The sequence below is a fragment of the Camarhynchus parvulus genome, chromosome 1A (genome assembly GCF_901933205.1).
Source record: "Camarhynchus parvulus chromosome 1A, STF_HiC, whole genome shotgun sequence".
Classification (NCBI taxonomy): domain Eukaryota; kingdom Metazoa; phylum Chordata; class Aves; order Passeriformes; family Thraupidae; genus Camarhynchus; species Camarhynchus parvulus.
In genome coordinates this window covers 24,307,118-24,333,029 of record NC_044586.1, presented here as the reverse complement: position 1 = coordinate 24,333,029, position 25,912 = coordinate 24,307,118, and the positions used below count along the sequence as shown (strand labels likewise).

The 25,912-nt window shown below is 42.4% G+C and overlaps 3 protein-coding genes and 1 non-coding gene across 7 annotated transcripts in view; all 4 read left to right on the top strand.

Annotated features, from left to right (window-relative positions):
* Nucleotides 1-5,150, top strand: part of UBN2 (ubinuclein 2) — a 43,290-nt gene extending 38,140 nt beyond the window's left edge. The window contains exons 15-17 of the mRNA XM_030959518.1: nt 2,634-2,880; nt 3,609-3,698; nt 4,663-5,150. Coding sequence (XP_030815378.1) covers nt 2,634-2,880; nt 3,609-3,698; nt 4,663-4,712 — 387 coding nt within the window. The 3' untranslated portion in view covers nt 4,713-5,150. The remainder of the gene's footprint in view (nt 1-2,633; nt 2,881-3,608; nt 3,699-4,662) is intronic.
* A 9,094-nt stretch (nt 5,151-14,244) lies between these two features.
* Nucleotides 14,245-15,273, top strand: FMC1 (formation of mitochondrial complex V assembly factor 1 homolog). Its single transcript, XM_030959503.1, has 2 exons — nt 14,245-14,928; nt 15,024-15,273. The coding sequence occupies exons 1-2, from the start codon at nt 14,800-14,802 to the stop codon at nt 15,216-15,218; spliced, it is 324 nt and encodes a 107-aa protein (XP_030815363.1). The 5' UTR covers nt 14,245-14,799; the 3' UTR covers nt 15,219-15,273.
* On the top strand, nt 14,254-14,326 carry TRNAR-CCU. The gene has a single exon. It is a non-coding gene; the product is annotated as a tRNA-Arg (tRNA).
* A 2,294-nt stretch (nt 15,274-17,567) lies between the features above and the next one.
* The window catches only part of LOC115909841 (putative RNA-binding protein Luc7-like 2), a 30,242-nt gene continuing 21,897 nt past the window's right edge, over nt 17,568-25,912 (top strand). For 3 of the 4 annotated variants that reach the window (XM_030959499.1, XM_030959498.1, XM_030959502.1), the window contains exon 1: nt 17,568-17,929. In XM_030959499.1, coding sequence (XP_030815359.1) covers nt 17,869-17,929 — 61 coding nt within the window. In that variant the 5' untranslated portion in view covers nt 17,568-17,868. Of the gene's footprint in view, nt 17,930-22,765; nt 25,825-25,912 lie in introns of those variants that run through there. The other variant, XM_030959501.1, reaches the window with a different exon arrangement.

Below are 25,912 nucleotides of genomic sequence, written 5' to 3'. Positions count from 1 at the left end.
GATGCAATGACTGTGATGTAGAACAAAATGTGAAATGGGTGTGCTAGTGCTCTAACATGACTGAGAAGGGAAGTAAGCAGTGTTGTGCTGGATGAGATGAATTCTGGCAAACCCTCCTGTTGCTAAAGGCAAGTAATTTTTTTGTTAGAAACATTGGTCACCCAAGTAATGAAATGCATTTTGGCCACAGTCCTACTGAAGAATTGTGGCTCTGAGTTGTGGGGGTGTGTAGTGTATAATAAGTAACATGAGTCCATACTCTAATACAGCAAAATAAAGTGTGTTGGTATATAGAAAGGGGTAAATCAGCTGAAGGTACTGAGCAATATACGGTATCACTAAAATAATTATTGAGACCTTTCATGTGGGCTTTCTGACACTTCAGATATTACTTTCATAAAAATGGTTCAATCAAAGAAGATAAACCATGGAATAAGGCTGTTGCTGCTGTGCACTGTGAAGCTTAGTCAGTGGAGTACATTCAAGGAAAGATGGGAATTAAATTATCTCCCAGTTCAAGTACACTAAAGGGGAAGAGATTTGTGATAACAGAGGTGTTATTTAGCTATAAAGGTCTAATAGCTGGCTGCTGAGCCAACATCACTTCCAGACTAGTTTTTAGGAACAATGTACTAAGGACTTAAGTTACTCCTCTTACAACTTCACATAAGACTGAAAGGGAATCTCCTTTCTTTTAAGGCCTTGGGATTTAATTCCTATTTGAGATGCTGTTAGAAGATGAGAATGGTACCTGCATTGCTCATTATAATATTCTGGTCTGCTTACATGAAAGATGAAACTAGATTATTTCATGTGATAATAAAGGTGTATTTAACTAGGAAGCTTCCAAGAAGTGTTTCCCTCCTTTCCAGTTCTGATGGACACAATTATTTACCAGAATACAAGTTTATACTTGCTGAAGCCTCACAGAAAGTTACGTCTTAAGGACACAAAGCCAAAGAGTACGTATGTGATTTCCTTCAAAAGCTCTACCTACCATTAGTACTCTTGAGCAGAATCTAGCTTAGGCTTCTAAGGATCTTAATGACTAAGATGACCAGGATGGACCCTTTTAAGAGCTATTGTACATGAATTAAATAGAAACATCTGAACTGCAGTTCCTTTAGGGTGTGCTCTGTAGCTCTTTTCTTCGCTGTATTTCTCTCTTCTTTTTGAGTAAGCAAGATCTTGGCAGAGCACTTCACAAAAGTTTGTTTTGAGGCATTTTTTCAACAAATTCACAGTTGCAAAACATTACTGTATTGCTTTTATTTTGTTGCCCTTTACTAGATTGCATAGACAATGAACAGTTGTCAATTTTTTGTACATGAGTTTATTGTGAAATTAGTACTTTTAAAGGCAAAAGAGAATAATAGTATGTTGATAGGTTTTTTTCTACTTGTGGGATAGAGTATGTTGTAGAAGTTGGTGCCTTTAAGATGACCAATATAAACACTTGCTAGAAACATCACCTGTAGGTAAATGCCCTTTACAGGGCCACTGTTTTAAAATACTGTGTTTTCTCATAAGAAGAAACTGTCCTTTCTTTAGCTGCTTTCATCGGAATATCTTAAGACCAAAACTGGTAATAAAAATTTATCCATGCTAGGAGATTTAATCACTTTTCTTTTTCTGTAAGTTGTTATTACAGAACTCAGTGAAATGTCATTTTTATTTTAACCTCATGTGTTCATTAAAATGATTCTAAATTTTGGGTTCAGTTGAGGCGTACTTGTAAAAATGCACAGATTTGTAATCCTATTCCGTCTGAGTCTTTTTAATTCAAATAACTACAACATCTGAGTTGGAGTCTCATTCAAAGTGCTTTCTATACTGTTTTGTAGTAGATAATTAGAGAACTGAACATCAGCATATGAAATTACTGTATATGCAGTGAAGGCAAGATTGTTAAACAAGAATGAGCTGATCTAATATTAGAGGAATTAATGTGATTTGGGAGCTGTTGTAGCTAAAATGTTCTGGCTAATCTTGCATTTTTATTTTAAAGCTGCAGTGAATTTAACTTCATTTTGACATTTAGAGTGGAGAGATTATTTTCCTTTGTTTTTTCCTCTGACATGTGCATACACCTCTACATATGTATGTATGCATTTTGCTAACCTGGCTTCTTAAGTTTGGGGATTCTTACATATGAATCTTAATTTTCAGAATTCATTGTTTCTCTGCAACCTCTTTAGAAATAATGTTCTGTTAAGGCCCAGATTTGGAAAGGGGAGAGGTGTAACACTGTACTTCAGAAGAACTTCAGATCTGCGTTGGATAATTTCATATTATTAATCTAATAGAAGATACTTCATTACATTGTGACTGTAGGCCCACTGCATAATAAGAAAGGAGATCAAGGAAATTAGCTGTAAGGCTGATGAGAAAAACATGATAGATGAATCATGCTTTTATGTCTGAATCTGCAATAAAATTGTGCTTGCTTAGCAAATGAGCACTGGGAAGACTTCCTGGGTGGATAAGTGGATATTCATTAATAGTTTAATATACTTCTCAACAGAGCAACACTTAACAGGGAGTAGTTGATTTTTATAGCCTTAAAGACTACAATTCAGATCTTTAAAAATCTTGAAGTACTGCTTCTTTTTTTTTTTTTTTTTTTTGCATAGTCAACAGCAGGAGCATCGCTACTGGCTAATGCCTCACCTCTGACTCTCATGGCATCACCCCTGTCTGTGACCAGTCAGAACGTGACGTCTGCACCATTAACTCCTTTTGGGATGCTGGGTGGCCTTGTTCCTGTGACTGTGCCCTTCCAGTTTCCCTTGGAGCTGCTTGGCTTTGGGACGGACACAGCTGGAGTGACAACCACCTCGGGATCTACCTCAGCGGCTTTCCACCACAGCCTAACTCAGAGTGAGTGGAATTATGACACTGTGCTATAAGGAAAGATGCATCCTTAAAATGGAAATTGAGTAGGGAAGCAATAAAGTCCTGAGACACTCGGATTCGGTTCATAAAAATCCCTACAGGAGAGTAAATGGGATTCCTTCACTGGTAAAAACTTTCTTTACATAATACCTATGTGTTATAAATCACCTTTGATAAGCTTAACTTCATTGTTATATTCATGGTATATGTTTAGTTTTGAACATACTTTTTTGGGGTTAACTTTTAATACCTTATTTTTTAAAAGGAGTTTAAAAGTCTTCAAATGTCACAGTTCAAATAAGAGACTTAAGGTGATTCCTCAAAGTAGCCTTAACTTAATAACCTCAGATATCAAACAGCTCTCTAATGAAGAGCTGTCAACCACAATGGCATTTACTTTTTCATGCTTATAAAGAAGCTATTTATGTCCTTAAGCTATATGAAATGTTGGTCTTTCTGCCAAACCAAATTATATGAAGTGTTGCATCCCAATAGCAAGGCATGGTCCTAGCTCTGACTTTTGACTAACTGTATTTGAGTAGGTTTGTCTTTGTTGATTTATTCCAACCATCAGAATGCTATCAGGTATTTATTCTTTGCTGTGGAGATAAGCTGCTACTGCTAGACTATAAAAACAAAAACTTTATTTCACAGAGACTGCCTCTCTCCTCAAGATTTGTTTTTTATCTTTGTTCTCCCTTTTTTCTCCCCAGACTTACTGAAGGGTTTACAGCCAGGTGCTCAGCATGCAGCAACGCTGTCTCACTCACCTCTGCCTGCTCACTTGCAGCAAGCTTACACAGGTAAAGACATGATATATTTCTTATTTTTAACTTATTTTAACTTATAAGTCAGATTTCTGCCTTAGACTGAAATATAATGTACATCAGTACTTAGTTTAGAGAAGACACAACACAGGGACAAACATTGGGAGCAGCTGGCAGAACGTACTCTATTGTAGCAATATTTTTTGGAACCTGAATGATTTTTTTCCCCTACTTCTTGTCAATGTCAGGAACAAAAAATAATTCAAAAATTCCAGTAGTTTACTGCAACAATTCTAGAAACTGAAGTGTACAAATTGAACTAGTGGGGAAAAAAGGAAAGTACTTACTGGACAGTAACATGATTGTTTATAGGCTGCATAAAGTTTTTTCCACTAAAAATTTTCATTTCCCCTTTGAAGGAGAAACTGACCTTCCAGCTAAAAGCGTTTTTCATGTTTTTTATAAGACTATATTCACATGTGAATGGTGGGATGGTTTCTTAATGGAATGTCTGCTTTCCTTAGGAATTTTATGCTTGATAGGAGATATTTTTATTGAGAAGAGAAACTTGAAGCAGAACATTTTATTTTTCTGTTTATAAGGCTTAGAGCAGGAAAATTTTCAGAAAGCTTTAGAAGGTGCAGTTTAGAGTGTACACCTTTCTTTGTCACCTGTATATGTTTTCTGGGGGCCAGGAGAAGGAATGGGAAGGGTGGCAGCTTGGTGGGCATTCTTCATTCTTTATTTGAGAGGTTCTCAGTACCAAAAAAAAATTGGGCAGTGTTTTGGTATGAAGCTTGATATATCAGGTTTCAACAATGCTATTTCTAATAAATGACCTACAGAAAAGATGCAGTCTTCCACTCAGTAAAGACCATGTACTTTTTGGTGATGCTAAAGCTGAACCGGCCAAATTCCTCTCTCTCCTACTGCAAGTTACAAAAACAAAAGTTCACTCATGCTTTTATTCTTCCCTTTTGTTTCTGTCTCTCAACTACAGATGGAGGCCAAAGTAAAGGGGACACTAAGTTACAGCGGAAAAACCAGTGACTTCTGGACAAGCAAGGGAGCTGAAGCAGTTCTGGTTGGCTGACAGAATCTGCCCAGTTGGGAAAGTGCTTATTGTCACAGGGCTGCTGTTTCTGTCAATGTTTACATATTCTGATCCTAAGCACTGTGGTGAGAGGAAGAAGAAAAATAAAACAATACTTGATCAAAGAGAGAAGGAAAAGGAGGACTGGTCCTCCTGGTCATGCAGACTGGTCATAGTTTGATATTGCCTAAAGAAACAACCTTTTTTTATCTGCTCTGATTGGCTCTTAAAAGAAATTGATCGTCAAACCCACAGCAGCACCAACATTTTGTTTCTGGGTGAAGTCCAATGAAAAGTGGAAATGGTGAAAGGTGCTAGAATAGGTTTCTCCATTCAAGGTGGAATCATCCACTTCCTTAGTGCCCAAAGTGCCCAGTATAAGATTATGTGTAGGTCCTGAGTGTACTGTATGGTTGTGGACCAAAGGTTATGTAGAATAGAGATGGTGCTGGGATACTTTGCATTATAATTAAACCTTTAGACAAAAGCAGTTTCTGATAATGGGCATTTATCCAGCTTTAGAAGGCTGTTTGGCTTTAGGGAGCCTACAGATGTATGCAGTCTCAATAGAGAATTGTCTTCAAAAACAGATCTGGTACATCAATATGTGAGACACAGACTATTTGATTTATTTTCAGGGTTTTTTTAGTACAAAAGTTCTTATTTAAGGGAGGAAGGGGATGCAAATTCATTTACATGAAAAGAAACCCACATTTTATTGGTCAGACTAGCATTTCTTTCCCATATATTTTTTTTTAAATCACACTAATATTTCAGTATTTTCATTTGTTAAAATTTCTTTTACCTTGTGCTTATTTGCTACTGGAAAGATACTCTATCCATGTGTTTCATGAACCAGAACCAGTTCTTTTCTCTGGCTTCATCCTTTATCTAACTCCTCCCAGAAGCCATGCATTATAATGATTTGCTAGTTGAAGAAAGCTGATTGTGACCTATTCCAGAGTCAGATTAATACTGCTTCAGGCATTAGCCAAAGAGGAGTCGTTCAAAAGCGACCAGAGGTGCCTTCTCTTCTGGGGGCTGAATGGGTTGTCTCCAGCATTTCCAGCCCCTGCTGGCCTGGGGAGTTTGACCTGAACTCTTTCTTACATGGTAGATAAGACTGCAGAGCTGGCTTTGTTGTTTGGTTTTGTTTTGTTTTTTTTTTTTTCTTTGATAGCAATACATCAACCAGTTCACATGTAAGATTAGGAAGCATCCAGCACGTGTTGCACTTTTGACACTAGGGCAGAACTTTGCTGTTGAGTCCCTTGAGCTGTCAGATAAAAGGTGAGAATGGCAGAAACTAAAATAAGTCATAGGGGAAAGGAGCAAATAAATCACTATGATGCCCTTCTCCTTCAACCCTGAAACATTCCTTTGACCAGAGATGCTGAAATTCTTAGTAGATAGTTCTTCTGGTAGTTTGACTCAGATACTGAACCAGACACTGCTGGTTATCTCACACCTTTAGAGAGACTTTGACCCCTGAATAATGACTCTTCAATATATTTTGCTAGATTACTTAGAGCTTGCAGGTTTCTTTTACATGTGATTTATTTTTCTTAGATCAGACAACAATTTCTTTTCTATTTAGAGCTCATTTTAATTTTATATAAATATATATACATAAATTTAAAATAATATATATTGTGTATTTAGTATAAAAATGTTGGGTTGAGCTCAGCAATAAATGTTTTTGCACAACACTTCTGTGAAAGACAGATTGAATTAAGATGCATTAGTTCATTAGTTTCACTCCACAGCATCTGCCAATTAAATGCTTTTGAGCTGGCACTAATGTTTTGTATGTGGTGTGTTGATCAGACAAGCCTGCATCTTCATCGAGGTTTAGAGTTGAAACACAAACACTGTGTAGACCCTGGCATTAATACTGCACAAATTCTGTTAAAATACCATAAACTATTTAGAGTGCAAGCTTCATCTGATATTTTTTTTTCTTTTCTCCAGGAAGGGGTGAAGGAAGCCAACTTTGTTTTTTGAGGCCCAACAGTTCTGACAGGATATTAATTCTCTGAACTGTGTCAAACCTGAGAACTTTAACAATGCATGTAGCTAAGGGAGTTGTGGCAGTGAGCCATTGGGCAGCAATATATTTAAAGGACCCTGTCCTAAGAGAGTTCTACCTCTTCTGTGTTTTCCTTATCAAGGCATCCCATTCAAATTGTCATCTTTTGTCTTCATACTTACTGAAATTTTAGACTGGGAGACTTGGAGCCCTTTATAACTACAGCACAAATTCCCTTTCAACATTCCTTTCTTCTTGGAAATATGCTTCATCTTCAGTTGAAGAGTATCCTCTCTAAATCTTGAGGGCAGGAGTAGTCCTACCTCTGTGTCCTATTGAGCTTCTCAGTCTTGGGAAACAAGTAAACTAAAACTTATTGTGGAAATAGATACTAGGGTGATGAAAATAAAGATGACCATACATTGTTTGTGACATCAGTTCAAACAACCTCCAGCAGGTAACTCTTTTCAGTCATTATACTCCTGTTAGTCATTATGCTCCTGAGTGTCTTTTGAATGAACAACGCTGGAGATGGGGACCCTTTACTTGCTGTTTTCTATTCTGCTTGGTTAAACCTAGCAAGGCCAAATCAAAGGAAATAATAGGGTGGTTCCCAGAGACCTTTGCAGGTGGCATAGACAGAATGGGAAAGATTACTGCAACGTTTGAATGCAAAATTAGGTTAATGTTTTACTATCTTCTGCACAGCAGCTCTTCTGAAGACATTTTTCCCCCTCCAGGTTTTTACTACTTTTTAAGGGCCTTTGTTAATAAATAAACTGTAGTTGTACATACTAAATAAACCCTCAGTATTCACAAGCAATAAGAAAGCCAAGTAGAGCTGTCTTTTCAGGCAGTAGGGCTGAACTTGGTTTGGGGATTGTGTATGAGCTAACGTGTCAAGCTCTCTGAAAGCCCCAAACAAATGCAAGCAATAACTTCAAACATAGGTTTTAGATGTTGAAACGGTCTGGGTAGTATTCCCTGCTACATGATCCAAAGTTCCAAAAACCATGGTAGCTATGTGAAATCATTAGAGACTCTTGCAAAGAAAGAAGGCAGGCTAGATGAAAAACAGGCTGCAGAGTTTCCTGATACCTTGGACTGTAACTGCAGTGTTCTCCCATTCCAAGACACAATGGCCTAAGTCACTTTGTCCAGCCTTCTCTGTTGATTTGAGAAACATGTCTAAATACTGATCAACTGAGTCACAAGTGCGGATGCTGTGGGTTTCACATCTGTTTTCTGCTAATCAGAAGAAACTTTTAATTACCTGGGTTCTGCTTTGTGTTTGAATCTGATCAAAGTTGTCTGATGCACGGATTTAGGGGTGGGACAGGTGCTAAAAGCCTGTTCCTTCCTGCAGTCCCATCACCTGACCCTTCCTCCACACTCCTTCTCCACTTGGTGCAAGACCCTTGAGGACATGAAAACAGAGAAATCTGCAACTCTCCCAAGCTGCCATCAGTTGTGCGAACCAGTAACCCTCTGGGAGTCACCGTGGACTCCAACTAACTTTATCACATTTGCTGCTACATTCATAAAATGAACTTTTGGCTGTATTTATTAGCAAATTTTAATCTAGTTTACAGGGGTTTTTTGTTTTCTTTTTATTAGTTTTTGCCCACAGTTGGATTAGAAGCATTCGGGTGTTTGGGTTGATGGGTTTTTTGTTTTGATTTTTTGTTTGTTTGTTTGTTTTTGAGTGAATTGGTGAAAGCACAGTGGTCCCTCTTCTGCTTTTGTTCTGGATTTTTTTTTGAAAATGGCATTGCAGGGAAAACCTACAGCTAAGCCAAACTGTGGAAGGCTTTCTCCCACACCTAACTTTCATCTTTTGCTAAACTGGGGGGAAAATCATTAAAGGGACACTTGGTTTTTTGTTTGGACTTGTTAGTTGTTTTGTTTTTGTTTGGTTTTTCTTTCATAAAATGAACCAGAAGGTTAAAGCATTAGGCAGACAACCGATTCATTAACACTTTATGCAATTTTAATTTTATAGAAATTTTTAAAAAGGTTAGTAGACTTTGACTGGTCCAAGCTCTGGTGAAATGGCTGTTACCCTTCATGACTTACTTGATTCAGGCCTTTGTCCTTTGTTTAAGTGCCTTTTTTTTGGTATTTTTTTTGTTTTAATTTTATTTCCCTACCTTCTTTAAACTTTTCTCAGCGATCCTGAAGTGCTGGAAAGCATTTTGGAGGAAAATCTTAAGCTTGCCAAGATGGCTTTATGCTGTTAAACTGGGGGGGGGGTTCCCTTTTGTAAAGGAAAAAAAAAAACAAAACCAAGTGTGTAATGTGTGTAACTTCATAGCTGCTGTACTGTGGCATTGGTTCTATGTGCTTGTGCATTCTCTCTCACACATGCACACACACACAAGCAATATTCCTGAATCCTGTTCATCTCTCTCCATTCTCCTGGCTCTGTTGAATGCTACTTCAAGATTGAACATCTGTGCAAAGATGACAGTACAATAAAAGAGTGTGTGCATGAGTGTGTGTAAATGTGCACAAGAGAAAGGAAATGGCTAACGGGAATGAAACTTGTTGCATTTTTCTCTGAAGGTTTTGAATTTGTTTCTTAATTAGGTCATGAGTAAAATGTTATAGGCCCTTATTAATGACTGGACTGCTCCACACAATCACTGAGTCTGAGGCAGAGATGTGTGGCTGACAGCCCCAAGGAGCTGGGGGGTAAATAAAGTTAAAAGAGCAGCTTGCAACATATTTGAATTAACTGCAAGAATCTTGTGTGCAGCTGGTCATATCTGCTTGATACCAGTTACTGCAAGGATTCTCATATTTACCAAAGTTGTCACTTTCCAGCATACATCCTATGTAAGAAAGAATTTGGTAAAACCTGCAAGAGTGCAGCTGCTAATTGAGTTTAAAGCTAGCTATGCTTCACATGCTGCCTAAGTCACTTGTCATGTTGTACTTTTCAAGTTGTACTTTTCAGTTTGTTGAGATTTCATTAGTGGTTTCTTCTCTTACTATATTGAACAGTAAGTTCATGTGTTCTTAGCTGCAGATAATCCCTCATAATAGTATCTGTGCTTGTTTCCTTCTTCTCAGACAAAATTAGCTATCTGCAATAGATGATCTAGTGATTTTAACAGCTTTGTGCTGAGGATCTATCTAACTTACAATTATTATAAACATGAATACCTGAAATTAGCATTTCATTTGTGGACCAAGTGCTAAACTTAAGGTAACATGCATATGCATCACTAGACTGTTCTAGTTCTGTGATGTGCTTCCCCTAGGGAAGATATAATTTTGAGTTGCAATATGAAAAGGAAACATTTATTTTACAGAGTTTGAATGGAATGATGAGTCCTTCATGGGTGGAGAACCAGTGTGGAAAGCAGAAAATACGGTACCAAATATGTTCCTGTGGCAGAGAAAAGCTTAATTCAGTTCTTGGCTTGTCTTCGCATGTTTGAGTTAACCCGTTAGGCAAACTATGCCATAAGTGGATTTCTCCTACCAATCTAATGGTGCCAGTGAAAGATAGGACTGCTGCTGGTAGCTCAGCCAGTTGGAGTGGTAGTTGAGAGTGCTTCTTAATCTGTCTTAGGTGCATCAGTGAAGTTACTTCAGTGAAGTTTACCACATTCACCAATTACGTTGTTTAATTCCTTTTGAACACACATGTTCTTCATCCTGGGCTGATCTGTGGGATGAGGAATCTACAGCTGGTGATGATGGCTGACTGTTGCAGTCTTTAACAAATGGCGCTGTTGTAAAAATCTGAGTCTCTCTACTGCTTAAGAAATCACTGCCAAGATAAGCAGCCAGAAGTATGCTTACTGGGCCACTGGAAAAATAACTGTTGTGTAGGGGAATGCTTTGTTTGTGGAAACTTCTGGTGAGGCTTCATCATGCTTTTTCTATGATACAGTGATCCCTTGCTGCTGTAATAAGCCTTTTGGGGCTCTAGAAAGCCCTGGTGCTGCTGTGAGTTATGCTGAGAGATCAACATGGCCTGGAACTGGCCCAAAACTGGGGAAGTACAAAGATTCCCCACCACTGTTTTTGCACACTCATAAGTAAAACTGCTAATCTTATCAGTAGTCAAGGATATAGTCCTGTCTTTTGTAGCCATTTTTGACAGCTGTAGTTCTACCCCAACCACCACCATGTTTTGTGTCTAGAAGTGTGTGTCAGTCTCTTCCATTGCTGTCATCTCCTGCTTAAACAATAACCATTAGCTACTAAGATTTTCTTTATGTGAAGTAATCCCAACCAAGCAGGGTGCACTATGTTTGGCTCCTATCGTGCACAACACTAAAAGGGTTTTTTGTTTCTTCCTAGCAATGTGTGCAGATGTATTTTATCAATAAATAGTCATATTTGCTATTGTCTAGTACCAAGAGAAAGAGTGGGAGAGAATAAACCAAAACCAGTCAGAAGACGCCACTATCACAGGCCAAACTGAGCAGTTGCTGAGGTAGACAGAGCTTCATTGAGACTTAGCAGATTTCACCAGAGTGGGGGAAGAAACTTTTTTGTGTTCTCAGCTTTTTCCAGCTAAGGCCTTCTTTTGATTAGTAGTCACTAATATCAACTATGCAGATGAGTATTTATGTGTTTCAGTGTTCCATGCATTCCTTTCCCCAGCTACCCCTCTTAACATATATTGAAATTTTACCCAAAGAAAATTGAGTATTTTTGAATGTCTGTAATGCAGAACTTTTTGCTAACATGAAAAAAGAAATTGTATTTTAAAAAAGAAACCCTTTCACTGGTGCAACATGTAGTGTCAAGTGTCATGAAGTTGCTTGAGAGGGAAACTAAAATCACTTCTTGTGACAGGTTTTGGTCTGAGAGTTTTGTAGAATAGTCAGCTCTCACAATTGGATTAAGAAGCTGCAGAAATGTTTTTTAATGTACAGATTGGATTTGGGAAGAAACTCATGAGACAGCCCAGGTTTCTTTCCAGCATCAGAAGTGAATTAAAGTAAATTCTCATTGAAATGAAGTTGCTTCTAAACAAGGGGAGTTACCAGCTAAATAAAAACTAAATCCCAGTCCCCAGGTATTTCTCACTGGTCTTTTAGTCTTGTTGTATGTAACTACAAATAACAATTTAGCTCAGAGGTGAGAATTGTAGTATGTGTTTTATTGCCGGTGATTCCATCATGTAGCAATTAGTACCATGTTCTTGCATAGTTCTCAAGATCTGTACTGGAAATAGATGGAGAAATTTTATTTTTGGACTACTGTAAAAAAAAAAAAACAACAAAATTAACTACTACTTTTTACCCCCCAAAAGTCTACTGAGGAGCACTATATTTTAGCAGTTAAACTAGTATCCTTGTTAATGTGATTTGTCTCTTGTAGTCTTTTACTGAGAGTTAGAAGCATTTAATGAGTAATCCTTAAAAAATTGCCATTCTCTAGCTTAAGATCAGGTGCTTATAATAAAAGGGCATCTGTGATGATAGCTTCTGATGATACAAAATCTCTATGTTCAGAATACTTCATTGGGGGAAAAAAACCAGGTGAGGGTACAAGTCCCTGTAGGCCTGCCTGTTCAAAGAGGGTCAGTGTAGGAGAGTGCCCTGCACAGCTAATGGCAGTGGGGAATATCCCCTCAACAACAGTTTGGCCTCCGTATCCTTTGTTTGGTGTAACTTCTAATATATATATATTTTAGCAAGTTTGGATATAGTTTAATTCTGCCTGACTTGCTGTGATCCCCTAGACAATGAAGGGCTGAGAAACTGTTTTGCTGCCTTTCACTGAGGAGCTCAGAATAAAAAGCTGGAGGAATTTTTTTTTGTTATTAACACATGTTAAATCACAGCTAGAATTCTTTGCATTCCTCGGCTTCAAGCAAAGGAGTGCACAGTTACTGGGAGATGGCAAACCTGTTTGAGTTGGTGATTCCTGTGATGCTTTCCTCAGTCCAACATGAATTTGTACAAGGTCACCTTCCTCCTTTTAACACTTGAGTTCCAGATCATAGGGCTTAGCAATGGAGAGAGGATCCCAACAGCCTTGTGCTCACCTGATGAGCTCTCCAGGGAAACTGCCCCATGAAGTGCTCCCCTCTTGTGACAACAAGCCTGAACAAGCAAATGCAGCTGCATTTGGGTGGTAAGCACCACTTCCATTTGGATTTTTTAGGGAGGTGTGTTCCAATAACTTCAAGGGATACTGTGTTTTAAATGTGTGGTTTCTTTCCTCTCTCCTTATAAAACTGGACCTGAACACAAGTTTTGAGTTGTTGGGGTTTGTTTTTGTTTTGGGTTTGGTTTTTTTTGTAATAATCTCAGGACCTGAAAGATTGTAGCATTTAGTGTGTCTTAAAAATGATGTACTGTACCAGCCATGGATTTTGTAAATACACCTGTCTCCCTTTTTTGTATTTTAATTTTTTAAAAGTGTGTAAGGCTCTTTGCCGGAGGAACTGGTGCCTGCTTTATCTCCATCCTGAACTGAAGCAGGAAAAGGAAGAAGCTGCTGCCTCAAAAGCCCGCGTCAGTTCCAATGCGTATATTGTTCTGGTCAGTTTAATGGCTGTTAGTCTTTTGTTAGTTGGGAAGCTGGTTAGTTCCTTGCACATTCCCAATTGTGGCTAGCAGAGCCCTGTCAGGGAGGCTAATTTTAACTCTCTTCTGTGTGACTACTTGACGTTTTCACTCCTTCCAGGTACTCAGGTTTCCTATCCCTGAGCAGTCCAATGCTTTCAGAGGTCAGGCCTATTGGCCCTCTGTGAGAATAACTGGAGAGCATTTCATTTTATCAGTGCTCTGATCCAAACACAGTCGTGGGGTTCGTATCCTGCAAACCTTGCAGGGAGCGCTGCCTTCACCTGTTCCAGAAGGGACTTGCCCTTTTCTGCTTTCCTGAAAGGAGCACAAGATTTTTTAGGCAGCAGACTTTGCTCTGGGATCCACCCTTGCCGGCAGACCCCTGTTCTGCAGTAGGAGCCTTACTCAATTTGGCGTAGCTGTTCCCTGTCCCTGACTGCGACAGGCTTTTTCATGAGTGTACTTTTCTGTTTTTCTATGTGTCACGTGTCTGTGCTGTATTAAATAAAGAGGAATGTACATATTAGCCCTGTGTCTGTGATTTCTCACAAAAATAAAAATGGGAAAAGATTTCACTTTCAGGGTTGGCCCTCTTGGGGCTTTTTGTCGGGTTTTTCTGTTTGGGGGTGGGGGCCTCCTTCAGTCAGGGCAACCACCCGAGCAAGGGTAATACTGTGTGCAAGGACCAGCGCTTAGAAACCGTGAAAGGGTCGTTGTGGAAGGAAGCCGTTCCCCGTGGGAACACTGCGTTTCGCCGAGCCGCAGCCATTGAGGCACCGCGCCCCCGCCTCAGCCCCGGCTCCCAGGGGACCGCGCGCAGCCGCGCCGGGCGGCGCTGCCCAATCACCGACCTCCGATACACACCATAAAAGGAAAGGGGCGGGGACAGTAGCTAACTAAGTGCACAGACACCATCCTCCTGCGGCAGCCCCAGTGGCCTAATGGATAAGGCATTGGCCTCCTAAGCCAGGGATTGTGGGTTCGAGTCCCATCTGGGGTGGGTACTTTTTTTTCCGCACTCCAGCCGCGCCGCTTTCCTGACGTCTGTGAGCCGCCCGTTGTCTCGCGTCTGCAGTTCTTGGGCTTCTTCCTGGGCGTCCCCTTCTGGCTCTAGAGGGACCCGAAGCACCTTTTAAACGGAGATCCCAGAAACTGGCGGGGACGCGCCCGCGGCCCAAGCCGGTTTCCCGCCGTATGATGCGCCTCTCTGTCGGCTCCCGGTGCTCCCGCTCCGTTACCACAGGCCGGCTACGAGGCGTAGAGCCCAGCGCGAGGCGTGGAACGGGCACGCCCCGGCCTCGGCGCTCGACCCCCGACACTTCACCAGCGCCGATTGCAACGGCGCGGGAGGGCGGCAGAGAGTAGGAGGAGGCGATCGTTGGCTCGGCGCTCGACTGCCCGCACTGCCGGGGCGCGAGGGCGAGGCCCGGCGGCGGCGCTCGATTGGCCGGCGCGCCCCGCGCGGCTCGGAAGATGGCGGCGCTGGGAACCCCGCTGCGCACCCTGCGCGCGCTCCTGCGCGAGCTGCGCCACGCCGCCGGCCGCTCCTATCGCGACAGCCCCGCCTATCGGCACGTGCTCGCGGCCTTCCGCGCGCACCGGGTACGCGCCGCCTTCCCCTCCCCGCTCCTGCCCCCCCCGGCAGCCCCCGGGGCTCGGCGAGGCCTCGGGGCTGCTCTGACCGCCGCTCCCCGCAGGTGACCAGCGAGAAGCTGTGCCGGGCCCAGCAGGAACTGCACTTCCAGGCCGCCACCTACCTGTGCCTGCTGCGCAGCGTCCGGGAGCACGAGGCCCTGCACCGCGAGTACCACGGCAGGGGAGAGCGCTCGCCACAGGAGGTCGCCGGACTGGTGGGCTTCAGACTGCCTCAGCAACCGGGAGGGAAGGGCTGAGGCGGGACTGCTGTGCCTGATGTTTATTCCTCAATAAATAAATATGTATCCTAGAGGTGCTGGAATGGGCTGGGGTTTCTAGCAGGTGCCTTTTGTCAGGTTTAGGTTATGGTGTGAAAGGTGTATCTGGAGACAACCAACCCCTTCTGCCTCTATCCGGCCTCCCAGACGCCCATCCCGGCCTTGTGAACGTGTGTCCTCACCCTTCCAAGGGTTGATAGAGAGGTTGTTTGTAATGGAAAAACATGTCAGCCTTCACTGATGAACTGCTTGTCTGAGGGGTTGCAAACGTTCGTGGTTCCCCCACGTGATTCAAATGCGGTAGGTGAGAGAATTTGTCCAGTGTTTACTGAAGCATTTCCCAGCCGTATTCTGTGTATGTGGAATTCCCCACTCTCCCAAGACCAAAGATCTCTTCTGTGGTGCGTCTGTGGATTCTGGTGAGCACTGCAGTAGCACAAACCTCTTCCACCTTAAAGATTTTTTTGGTTTTTACCATGGCAATGAGTGAGCAGTAGCGATTCAGAGAGATGAATTCTTAATGAGTTACATGTTTCTCCATGTCCCTGAGAAGTGACTGCTGGCTTCCTGTGCTTCCCTCTCCCTCTGAATCTCAGGAAAGCTGAGGGGAACTGACTGTAGCCAGTCACAGGAGGCACACAAACGGGACTCACCTCACAAATCTGGAGCAGCGAGTTTCTTTTTATAAAAGGCCTTGAGTTGTTGCTGTTCACAGGAGAGTGTTGAATTGTGTGCAAGATAGGTAAGAAATCTATAACAAGAATGACTTTAAATGGCTAAAAATGTGAGGTTTATCTGGGGAGAAGCCTGAAGCAACTCTAAGAAAATTGGAGTGTGTTTGTTGGGGTTTTTCTACTGCCAGGGAAAACAAAGTGTTTTGTCAGAAAAGCATTGCAAAGAGAATCAGTTCATCTAAGTCAACTTCTTCCTTCCCCTGTATTTAAAACTGGGGGGTGGTTTAATCCCCACAGTATAGTGGATAGGCACAACAGATCCTTAAAACAGGGAAAATTTGGGCTGCTTTGCTAAGGCAAAGAGATGTGAACTACAAGTTTTAGGGTTCTGTTGACCGGAATTCCAGTTTGCAAGTCTCACAAGTTAAATGGCATTTTTTTCCAAAAACCTTGATATAATGGGTGGAAAAGGATCAAGCTATTTTCAGCTCAGTAGATAAAGTTGTGGGATGTAACCACACACTGAGAATGGCTGTGACACACTGCTTGTTCAGCATTATTTAACAAAAACCGCTGCATTCTGTAGTATATTGCTTGAGAAAGGAAATTTAAAAATAAAAAAAAAAATTAAATGCAATCATTTGGCCAGACACAGATGCTCTTTAAAGAGTAGAAGGAGCTAAAGTGTGTATGGTGGTGTTGTAAATAGTCGCTGAAATGTGTCAATTTCCCCTAAGCATACCAAGGTACGAAACAGACACTTCTAACAAGCATTGGTGTCTCTTCCATTTACCTCCCCTTCAATCCAACGTGATGACTAACAAAGTAAATTCAGATTTTAAAGAAAAAGCAAAGCCAGGACATATTCTAATTAGCTGAATAGCACTGGATAGAGAATCTTTTCCTGAATGTGTTACAGAAGAGCATCTTCTCTACAAGTCCTGAAATACAGATAATTGGGGTGAGGGGCGTTATTGTTAGGGGAGGTTGCGTGTGGCCCTTTTTCACTCGTGTGGAGCTAACCTTGAACACAACAATGCTTGGGGACGATTAGAACTGATCTTTGTGACGGGTTTGGGCACTAGATGGCAACACGACGGTTGACAAAGGAAGAGTCATAAAATGCAGGCGTTAGAATGGGTAAAATTCGTTGTTGTGTGTTTTTTTTTTTAATGGACCTTGGTACCCTGTAAGTCGAATTATCAGCCACACGTGCCGGTAGCCTCAGTTTTAAGGGAGGTTCTCCAATTAGCGGGGTATTACAGTAACGTGTCTCACTACGACTGTGCCCGGCACTTGAGAGAAGCAGGCGCCGCGGCAGTGGTGCTGCCCGTCAGTCTCGGGGGGAACTGTCCCCAAGCGGGCCCTGTCCCCAGACGGGCGCTGTTCCCCCGCTGCGCTCCGGGGGCCGCCCGCGGCCCCAGCCCCGCCCGGCGCCGCCGCTGACCCGGAGACCGTGACGTCACACCGGCCACGCGGGCCTTTCTGGCCAATCAGCGCGCCCCAAGGGCCCAACCCGGCGGCCCAATCAGGAGCGTCGCCGTGCGGTGCGTCACTGGCCGAGCGGCGCAGGCCGTGGCCAATAGGCGAGCGCCGAGGCCCGTCCGTGCTGACGTCGCGGAGCGGACGAAGGAGCGCAAAGCGCGTGCGCGTGGGTTTCCGTTCCCGCCGGCGCGCGCGCGTGGCGGGCGCGGGAGGGAGCGGGATTGAGGGAGCGTGTGGGGGCGCGAGGCGGCGGCAGCGGCTCCGGCACGAAGCGAGTTTCCTGCTCCGCTTCCCACCGGGAAAGCCGGGCGAGGGCAGCGCCCGCTCCCTCCCTCCTCCCGCGGCGGCGGGGGAGCGGCCCCGCCTGTGACGTGAGGGGCAGGGCCGAGCGCCCGCCGCGCCTCGGGCCTTGTAGGCCGCTGTCGGCGTGACTCGGCCGGGCCGCGCCGGTTTCCCCCCGCGCGCTCAAGATGTCGGCGCAGGCCCAGATGCGCGCCATGCTGGACCAGCTCATGGGCACGTCCCGGGACGGTAAGTGCCTCCCCGGCCGCGGTGGGGCGGGGAGGAGGGGGCGGAGCCGCCGCCTCCCCGGAGGTCACGGCGGTACCGGCCGGGCCGGGCGGTGTTCGCCGTGATTGGCAGGCCCGAGGCCCGTTGCCCGCGCCCCCCGTGGGGCGGGGCTGCCGGGACCGTCGGCGGCGGGGTGGAGGGAGCTGGGCGCCGCCTCCCCCCGCGGAGCCGCCGGCGCCGGCTACTGTCCGGGCGGCCGAGCTGACGGTGCCGCTGTTATTGGAGATCCGCTCCTGGCGGTGTCCGTGGCGCGCAGCCTTTCCGCCCGGTCACCGTACAGGGCCACACACGCTTGAGAGACTCTAGTCATCGAGGGGAGGACCAAAAAAATTCCCCCAGACCAACAGCCCCTTCAGCAGAGCAGGGTGGGGTTTTGTGTCGTTACAGATTTGTCTAAATTCTAGCCCGAACTATCGTGTTAGCCAGCAGGCCGGTATGGCTGTTGCTTTCTGAAAGGCAATGTGAGGTTGACCCAAGTGGACAAACTCTTTTAGAAACAAGCGCCCTAAACAGCCAAGTAAAAGCTTAACATCTGGAGGCAGTCATACCCAGAGGGAGATAGGAGATGTACGGTCAGGTTTTAGATCGCTCTGCGATCACACAGTGGAGAGTATTACTGCGTAAAGTTTTCTGCAGTTTTTGTCGGGATGCGTGGCCACCAGCGTGAAAGTGAACCAGCACTCGGCCATAAATCCAGGTAGTTGGGGGGAGCTGCTAGAGAAGAGCAGTTCCGCTTAGGCTGAGCAGTTCTTAACTTGCAAACAAGAAAATTCTGCACCCGAGGGTAGGCAGCAATTAGAGATAATTTAAATGTTCTGCATGTGGTACTCATACTCAGTCTGTCCTCACTCTTGCAGACGTGTTATGTTTGTGGAGTTAACTTGTTAAATTAACAGTTACCTGTTTACCCATGCAGCGAGTAGGAAGTGGGACGTACCTTATATGTCCTGACTATCTCTGGGTACTGGGCTCATATGAAATGACAGCTTCTTTTAGTATAATCTAGAATTTAAAAAAATGTAACTGGTTTATGCATATTCCTTGTATCGTGAATGCTTTCTGCAGAGTTCTAAATTACTGTTCTGCGAAAATTGTCTTCCAGAGTAAGGCTGTTTAGTGAGTTGTCATCATACAGGATCTAATTTGGGGTGGTTTTGTCTTGCTCCAGAAGATTTTCCAGTACTTCTGTTGTGGCTGCATATGTCTGAGTGCTTGGCAAAGTAACACTGTGCTTATGGAACTCAGGTCTTCCCAGTGTTGGCACCTAGATTGCTGTCTCAGTGCTACCCTAACATTACACAGAAGGTTTTAGGGGGGTGGAGGAGCCGTTTCAGGTTTTGAAAGTATTTTCTGTTGGATGGTGGGAGAAGAGTGTCATTTACTTGAGACAGCTGCCCAAAAACGTTAAGTGACTAAAATCTAAACCAAGAATAGCCATTTCAGGCTATATTTTCTCTGGCTTTGTAAGAAGGCAGTTATTGTATTGATAATTGTATTCCCCCCCCTCCAGCTCACCCTGTAATTCCTAAACCACATTTGCTGAACTGTTCACAAACTAACTGGCTATAAAGGAAGCGTTTAAACAAAATGGGCAGGATGGGGAAGGATAAGGAGAAAAGATGATTTGTAAAGCTGACTTCCATGATTGGATTGAGGATCTCTGTGTAACACCATTCTAGTTAAAAAAAAAAAAAAGAAAGTCCAGTGGAGCTGGAGCATCAGCATCATTTATACTGCATTGTACACAGGGATTAAAAATGCACATTTTTTTGCAGAGCTGGTATGTAATAAATCCAAGGCCAGGCTCAAGGTCATTGAAATATTGCTAACCTTGAGAATAATGGGGTTTGGGGTCGTTAGGTTTTTTAATATTCCTGTTACCTTTGACAAATAGTCTATTTCTGTTAACATGCAAATTGCAGCTTTTCATTAGAATGCGTCAATTTTTAAATTTCTTGGTAGGTTAGAACTTTCATTTCACCACTTGTCCCCATTGCCTTTGATTTTGCTCTCCCTGGCAACGCATTAGAGTTTAAAACACAATAGTTTCTGAAAAAATAATTTTATTTGGGCAGTGTTTTTGTTTTATACTGTTCAACATTACCAAAGTGCTTTTTAGTTTTATACTTTACAAAGTCTGGCAGGTCTTTTTGTCTTGTTGGGGGTTTTTTTGAGAAGCCTAGAATATTAAGGCTTAAAAATCTTACCTGTTTTAGAAAAGGTAGATCAAACATTTGATCTCGTCAGTGAGAATAGAAAAAACTCAGAAGTAAATTTCGAACCAGCAGCCATGCCTGAATATATGTAGGGGTTTTTTCCCTTTTAGGTTTTAGTATCATTTGTAGAAAATATGAACATGATCTGAAAATAATTTTGAAAATTCCACAATCAGATGCTCAAACATGGGTTTAGGAGATGAGCTGTAGGCTCTAATTTGTGGGACAATGTGTGCACTCATTATGACTGGTGTCCCTAGGGCCAGAAAGGAGCAGCCTGGAAGGTGTAGTGATTAAGTGTTTTTATAGATTTGCTGTTAAGCTCTGAGAACACCTAGAAAGCACAGTTCCTACTGATCACAGCGATTCAGAAAATACCCACAAGGCTGTAAGAATATTAATGACAAATCATCTGTGCTAGAGAGGAGACTTCTCTGTCAAACGGGGCTGCCCAGCATGCGGCCACCCAGAAGCAGGTGTGCTGCTCCTGCCCCTGGCTTACCCTTTCCCAGAGGGCCCTGTGCTTGTGGGCAGGGACAGCTGAGAGCTTCCCCACTTCTTTGGCAGCCTGCTGCCTCCCTTGGCTGAGTTGGGGCAGCAGGATGGATGCACTCGCAGTCACAGGGCGTCGCTGGCTGGGGGTACCTGCCAGGATGTGGGGCTCGGCAGCCTCTTGGCAGCTGCTGTGCCCAGTGCTCCGTGCCTGCCTTTGCTCATGTGACAGACACCTGACAGAGAGTGGAACTGAGGGGACTTGGCTGGTGCTTCTCAGGACTTGCCAGTGAGTTGCTGTTCTTAGAATACAGCTGGGTTAACTGAAAAGCAGTTGGGTTGGTGATGTCAATACAAAGAAATGTCTGAATGGCAGGAGTGGTTCTTTTACACACCTGAGAAAAACACATATTAATTATTATTTTAAAGCACGTGAGTTTTTTAAAATACATTGCCTATTACCTAGGTTGATCTTCTCTTGCACACTTCTCTAACAAGTGGAAAGCTGAATTGGATGTGAACTGTGCCAAAATTTAAAAAGAAAATTAAAAGTATCTTTGATTTCGATGCTAGTAAAAAGCTGGGCTTTTCTTAATATAGTCATGACTGCAGGCTGGAAAAAATCTCTGAAATGGCATTCCAAGTACTGATAACGTGCCATACCTAGAGAGGCTTTAAATATAAATTTCTGAATATATAATCTGGGTTTTCCAAATATTAAGAAATAAGTAGTGCTGAAAACCAGGTGCTAATCTTACGTGCTTATATATTGATATTTTTGGTTTGGTTTTTTTTTACTGTTATCACTTGAACTAAAAGAGTTTTTATTCCATATATCAATAGTTAAAAGGTTAGTTCAAGTTGATTTTTTTGTTGTTGACCGGAGCTGCAGAAGCTTGTCATTTAGGAGTACATAGCACATAGAAAAGTATTACTTATATTTTTCAAAATACTGGTTTTGAACTGTAAAGTTGAGTAAGCTCTTTTTAATAGTACGCTTAGGTAAGCCCTACTTTTGCCATCCCTGTTCTCCAGAAAACAGGAGTGAACCTTACAGATAGGATCATAACTATAAATTGAGTCATTTGCAAATTGAGTGAAATGTTAACAATTGATGTTAGTATCCCCAGGATTGGGTCTTCTTCCATAATATAGTTTAAATAGGCAAAGATTGAAAAAAATTTTCTGTAAAAGGCCTGATGGGGAGGATCCCATTTGATCTTGAATCAGCTTATCTTGCCCAAGTGTTTCATTTTCCACCAGGTCAGTCATGTGCTCTGCCTTGCTGCAGGAGTGAATGCTGGAGTCAGCCTGAGGAACTGGTTGGAAACAGAGAGTGAATCAGGATCATTACTTGTGACAGTAGTGCAGACACAGCAGATCCCAATAGCCCTGGTGCCACACAACATCTTGAAGCTGCTAAGACTTGACTGTTGCAAGGAAATGTGATGGTGGTTTGCGTTTTTAAAGTAATTGCCACCGCTTCAAAATTAGATCACAGTCTAGAAATATGAAAATCTAGCAAAGTTAATTAGATTCTTGTCTTGGTTTGCAAAGACAGGTACCTGCTAAGGAAGGCAGGAGGCTCCCCTGAAATGGAAAATGTAAACTCCCTCTCCGCTCCAAATTGCTATGAATTTTAAATTAAGGGGCTCTCTGGCAAAAAAAATATGGACACAGGAAATAACAGTTCTTTAATAGGGAAGAAAATAAAAGGATAAAATAAACAATGCTGCAAACTAAAACAACACTGACAGAGTCAGAACACAACGTGACACCCTGTTGGTCAGGGTGTTGGTAGCAGTTGCATTGGAATTGTGGCTGCAGTCCTCCTGAAATGTCAGGTGTGGTTCTCTTGGAGCAGGGATCCTGTAGAAAGGTGTAGTCTTCCTCTGAAGATCCAGTGGAAGAAGAGGCAGCTGCTGTTCCTCTGGGAAATCTAGTGGAGAAGCCGAGAACACCAGCCCGTGCTGGTGTTCCAGAATCTCCAGATTATATCTGGGTAGCAATGCTTGGCTCCTCCTTCTGGGCAGAGCATCTCACAATGGGATGCTGTAGTTCTTATCAGCCATGCAGTGACATTCAATAGCTGTTATCAGCAGATGTCCCCTCCCGAGGGAGGAGTGGTTGTGGAAGAGATAAGAAAAACTGCCCACTTAACTAAGAAGACAACTGCCATACAGATGGCAAATATCTTGCCTTGCAATCTGGGACAGTTCTCTTTAAAAACAGGTGAATTTGTGCATGCTTCTGAGACTGTGGTCATGAAAAGGTTCTCCCAAGCATCTTAACAAATACTGTGCTATGTGACTAGCAGAAAAATCTCCAGAGCCTTTAGACAGAAGCTGTATGTATGAAGTGCCAGTCAGCACCTCCTTTTGCTTCACCTGCTAGCTTTTTGAGCTGCTGTGTTTGAAGTCTTCAACTCAGTTCTTCAGCTGTTGCTAGCGAACACACTTTTCTTGTTGTACATCATCTTCTTCTGCCTTCGAAGCTTATACTACCCTTTTTGCATCTGTTCACTTCCTAACTGGTTTGTCTGGGTTATGCTTCAGTTATCCTTAGTAGTGGTTAGTAATGTGTGACTTTTCTGTTCTCATTGTTTGGAAGGAATTGAAGTGACATTACTGTGCTTATTTTATTCACCATGTGTTTGGTGGCACACTTTATTGGGTAACAGAGGTGTAATCTAGACCTTGTAACCTATTTTTTAATTTTTTTGTTTTAGTATGGGATTATTGAAGAATTTCTGTGTACTTAACAATGGATGGAGGGTTTATGTTGGTATTTACAGGGTTAGGTAGATTTTGGTTTCCACTTTGCTTCATGCTTGGAGGTAGAAGGTGGTATGTGTGTTTAAACTTTGGTAGATCCTTGTTGAGGATTTTGTAGCCATTTTGGGTAGCTCCAGGCTGAGAGCCAGGCTAGGGAGCCAAGAGCCTCTTCCAAAAGCTCTGCTTTCAAATACAAAGCAGCAGCAAGGGCAGAGAAAAATATCTCATATACAGGGATTTCTGCAAAACCTCCCCAAAATGTTGAACTGAAATCAGCTCAGAAATCTGAAAGTAGTCAGAACACATGAACTTTGTGAAAACGTGCTTTATTTGTGTCCAGGACAATTTGTCAATCAGGAGTGATCAGGTTTTAGGAGCAATGACTGTGTTTAGTGAATTGTCTGTATTTTCTGGCTTTGTTATAAGTTCTGATAGTTCAAACCTTAAAAATTATGGGAACAGTGAAGAATTTGAGGAATTATTCTCTACTTGGGATGCTGTCTAAAATGGCATTTATGAAGAAGCAAATGGGTGTATTCATACCTCAAGGAAAACCATTCCTGTATTTGTTCGACTTGTAATGCATTGGCTACAGGATGGTCTCATTATAGTCTGCATTCGTTAGTGTTGCTTCAGTCATGGTGTAAAACAGAAGCAGTCCTGGTTAGAAATATGTATTATTCTAAAAGTGTTAGGATCAGAACATGAGCAGCGTTTAGTGAGAAGAGGATCAGAGTTAGCTGTGCAGCAGGAACAGGATCTTCTGTGCCTGCATAAGCCTCAGTTAAATAATGGTGTTGGATACTGGTTAGACCGGGCTTGCTTTGCGGGTGGAATTTGATACACAGCTTTTAAACACATACTCCACCCTGTTAGTAGCTCTTGAATAAAGCTTTCAGAGTCCTTTGCCAACATGTTGGGACTCATGCTTCAAAAATTTGAGTGGAAAGTTAACCATTTTTTTGTTGCTGTATCTTAGTTCAGGAAGTCAGCAACATGAAAATGAAAATTCACTTTATTTCCTTTGCATGGATTGCACCACTGGTTTACAATTAGAGGTTGCAGGTGGATTATAAAGGGTTATTCTCCTCACCAGTGCTTTGGGATTGTTGACAGTAGTGTATTTTAGGGTACATCAGAATAGTAAGAGATGCTGAATGAAAGAAGTCATTGTTATGAGTGTGTTACTATGCTAAGCATTGTTGATGCGTTCTGCTGGTTTGTGATTAAAATATACCGAACAGGAATGACATTGTGATGGCCTGCTAATAGATTTGACTTGGGAGTTCAAAGTGAATTGTGTAGTACAAGTGCGCATTGTAAGCTTAACCTCTGGATGTTTCTTAAGCAGCAGTATGCACTGGTCTTAAATATTGGTGTTAATTTTGTAGTCAGTATGTTTTATACAAAATAGAAAACTTCCTTCAGAAATTTTACATTACCGATAATCTCTTGAATATTTTTATATCTTGTGTGCAGTTTCCTTATGCTTGAAAAGGATATGAAATGGTCAAGTATAGAAGTTTCCTTGGTGTTTTGCTTTTTTTCTTTTCAGTTCTGTTTCAAAGTTCTCTATTTACTGGGAAAGTAGTCTCTTAGAGAAATGTGGTTTGGGACAGGTACTTTCAGTAAAATTAAAGCTGATGCTTCTTGGGGAAAATTTAATTTATCTTTTCTCCATATAAATTTTATCAACCATACGATTTTTCTTTTAGTGGAAAAAATCTAATTGGAAACACAGGGATGGCTTACAGTAATAGATGTTGACTCCTGTAATGCCCTGGTAAATTACTTTCATTTCTGTTATGAGCTTAAGTCTTAAATATCAAGTAGTTGAATATTGTGCTATTCTTCAGAGGCACGGTTAAATAAACTGCTATTCTGAGCTGATTTAATTATTTACCTGTTAAAATAGAATTTGTAATAAGGTCTGAAATATCAGTGGTCATGTCCTCTTTATAGATGTTCAAGAATACTTCTGAAACTTAAGTGACTGCAGCTACTTGGTGCCTGGGTGTATTACTTTCTTATTACAGAATATATAAAAATATATTTTAAAAAAAATCTTGATACTCATTATTTAGATTTAGTATTCACTTGTTTGTTTGACCATACAACGAAGGTATCAACTTCCCTACAGTTTGACAAGCAGAAGTAGCATCTTGGTCACCTGCTGTACTGCAGAAGTCCTTGTCTTAAGAACACATCTGTTTGTGTTGTTTTAGTTCTTAGAAGGCATCTGCATAAATCTCATTTGCTTTTGTAGGCAGAATGTCAGGTGCATAGTGGATCCACAGATGTTATTCTTCCCTCCCCTCCTCAGCAACCTGTGTAGATCCCAGGCCATCACCCTCTCCGGATGATTCATCTGTAGGTCAGCAGCAGAATAAATCTTCTGTCTTTGCCAAGAAGTGTGCACTGTTTAGGAATATTGAAGCTCACAAAATTAATGAAGGAATAAA

Excerpts from the sequence above, each read along its gene's own strand:
- FMC1 (XM_030959503.1), top strand. The coding sequence starts at position 14,800 with ATGGCGGCGCTGGGAACCCCGCTGCGCACCCTGCGCGCGCTCCTGCGC. Across the intron at positions 14,929-15,023 it reads CGGCCTTCCGCGCGCACCGG|GTGACCAGCGAGAAGCTGTG; the intron begins GTACGCGCCGCC and ends CGCTCCCCGCAG.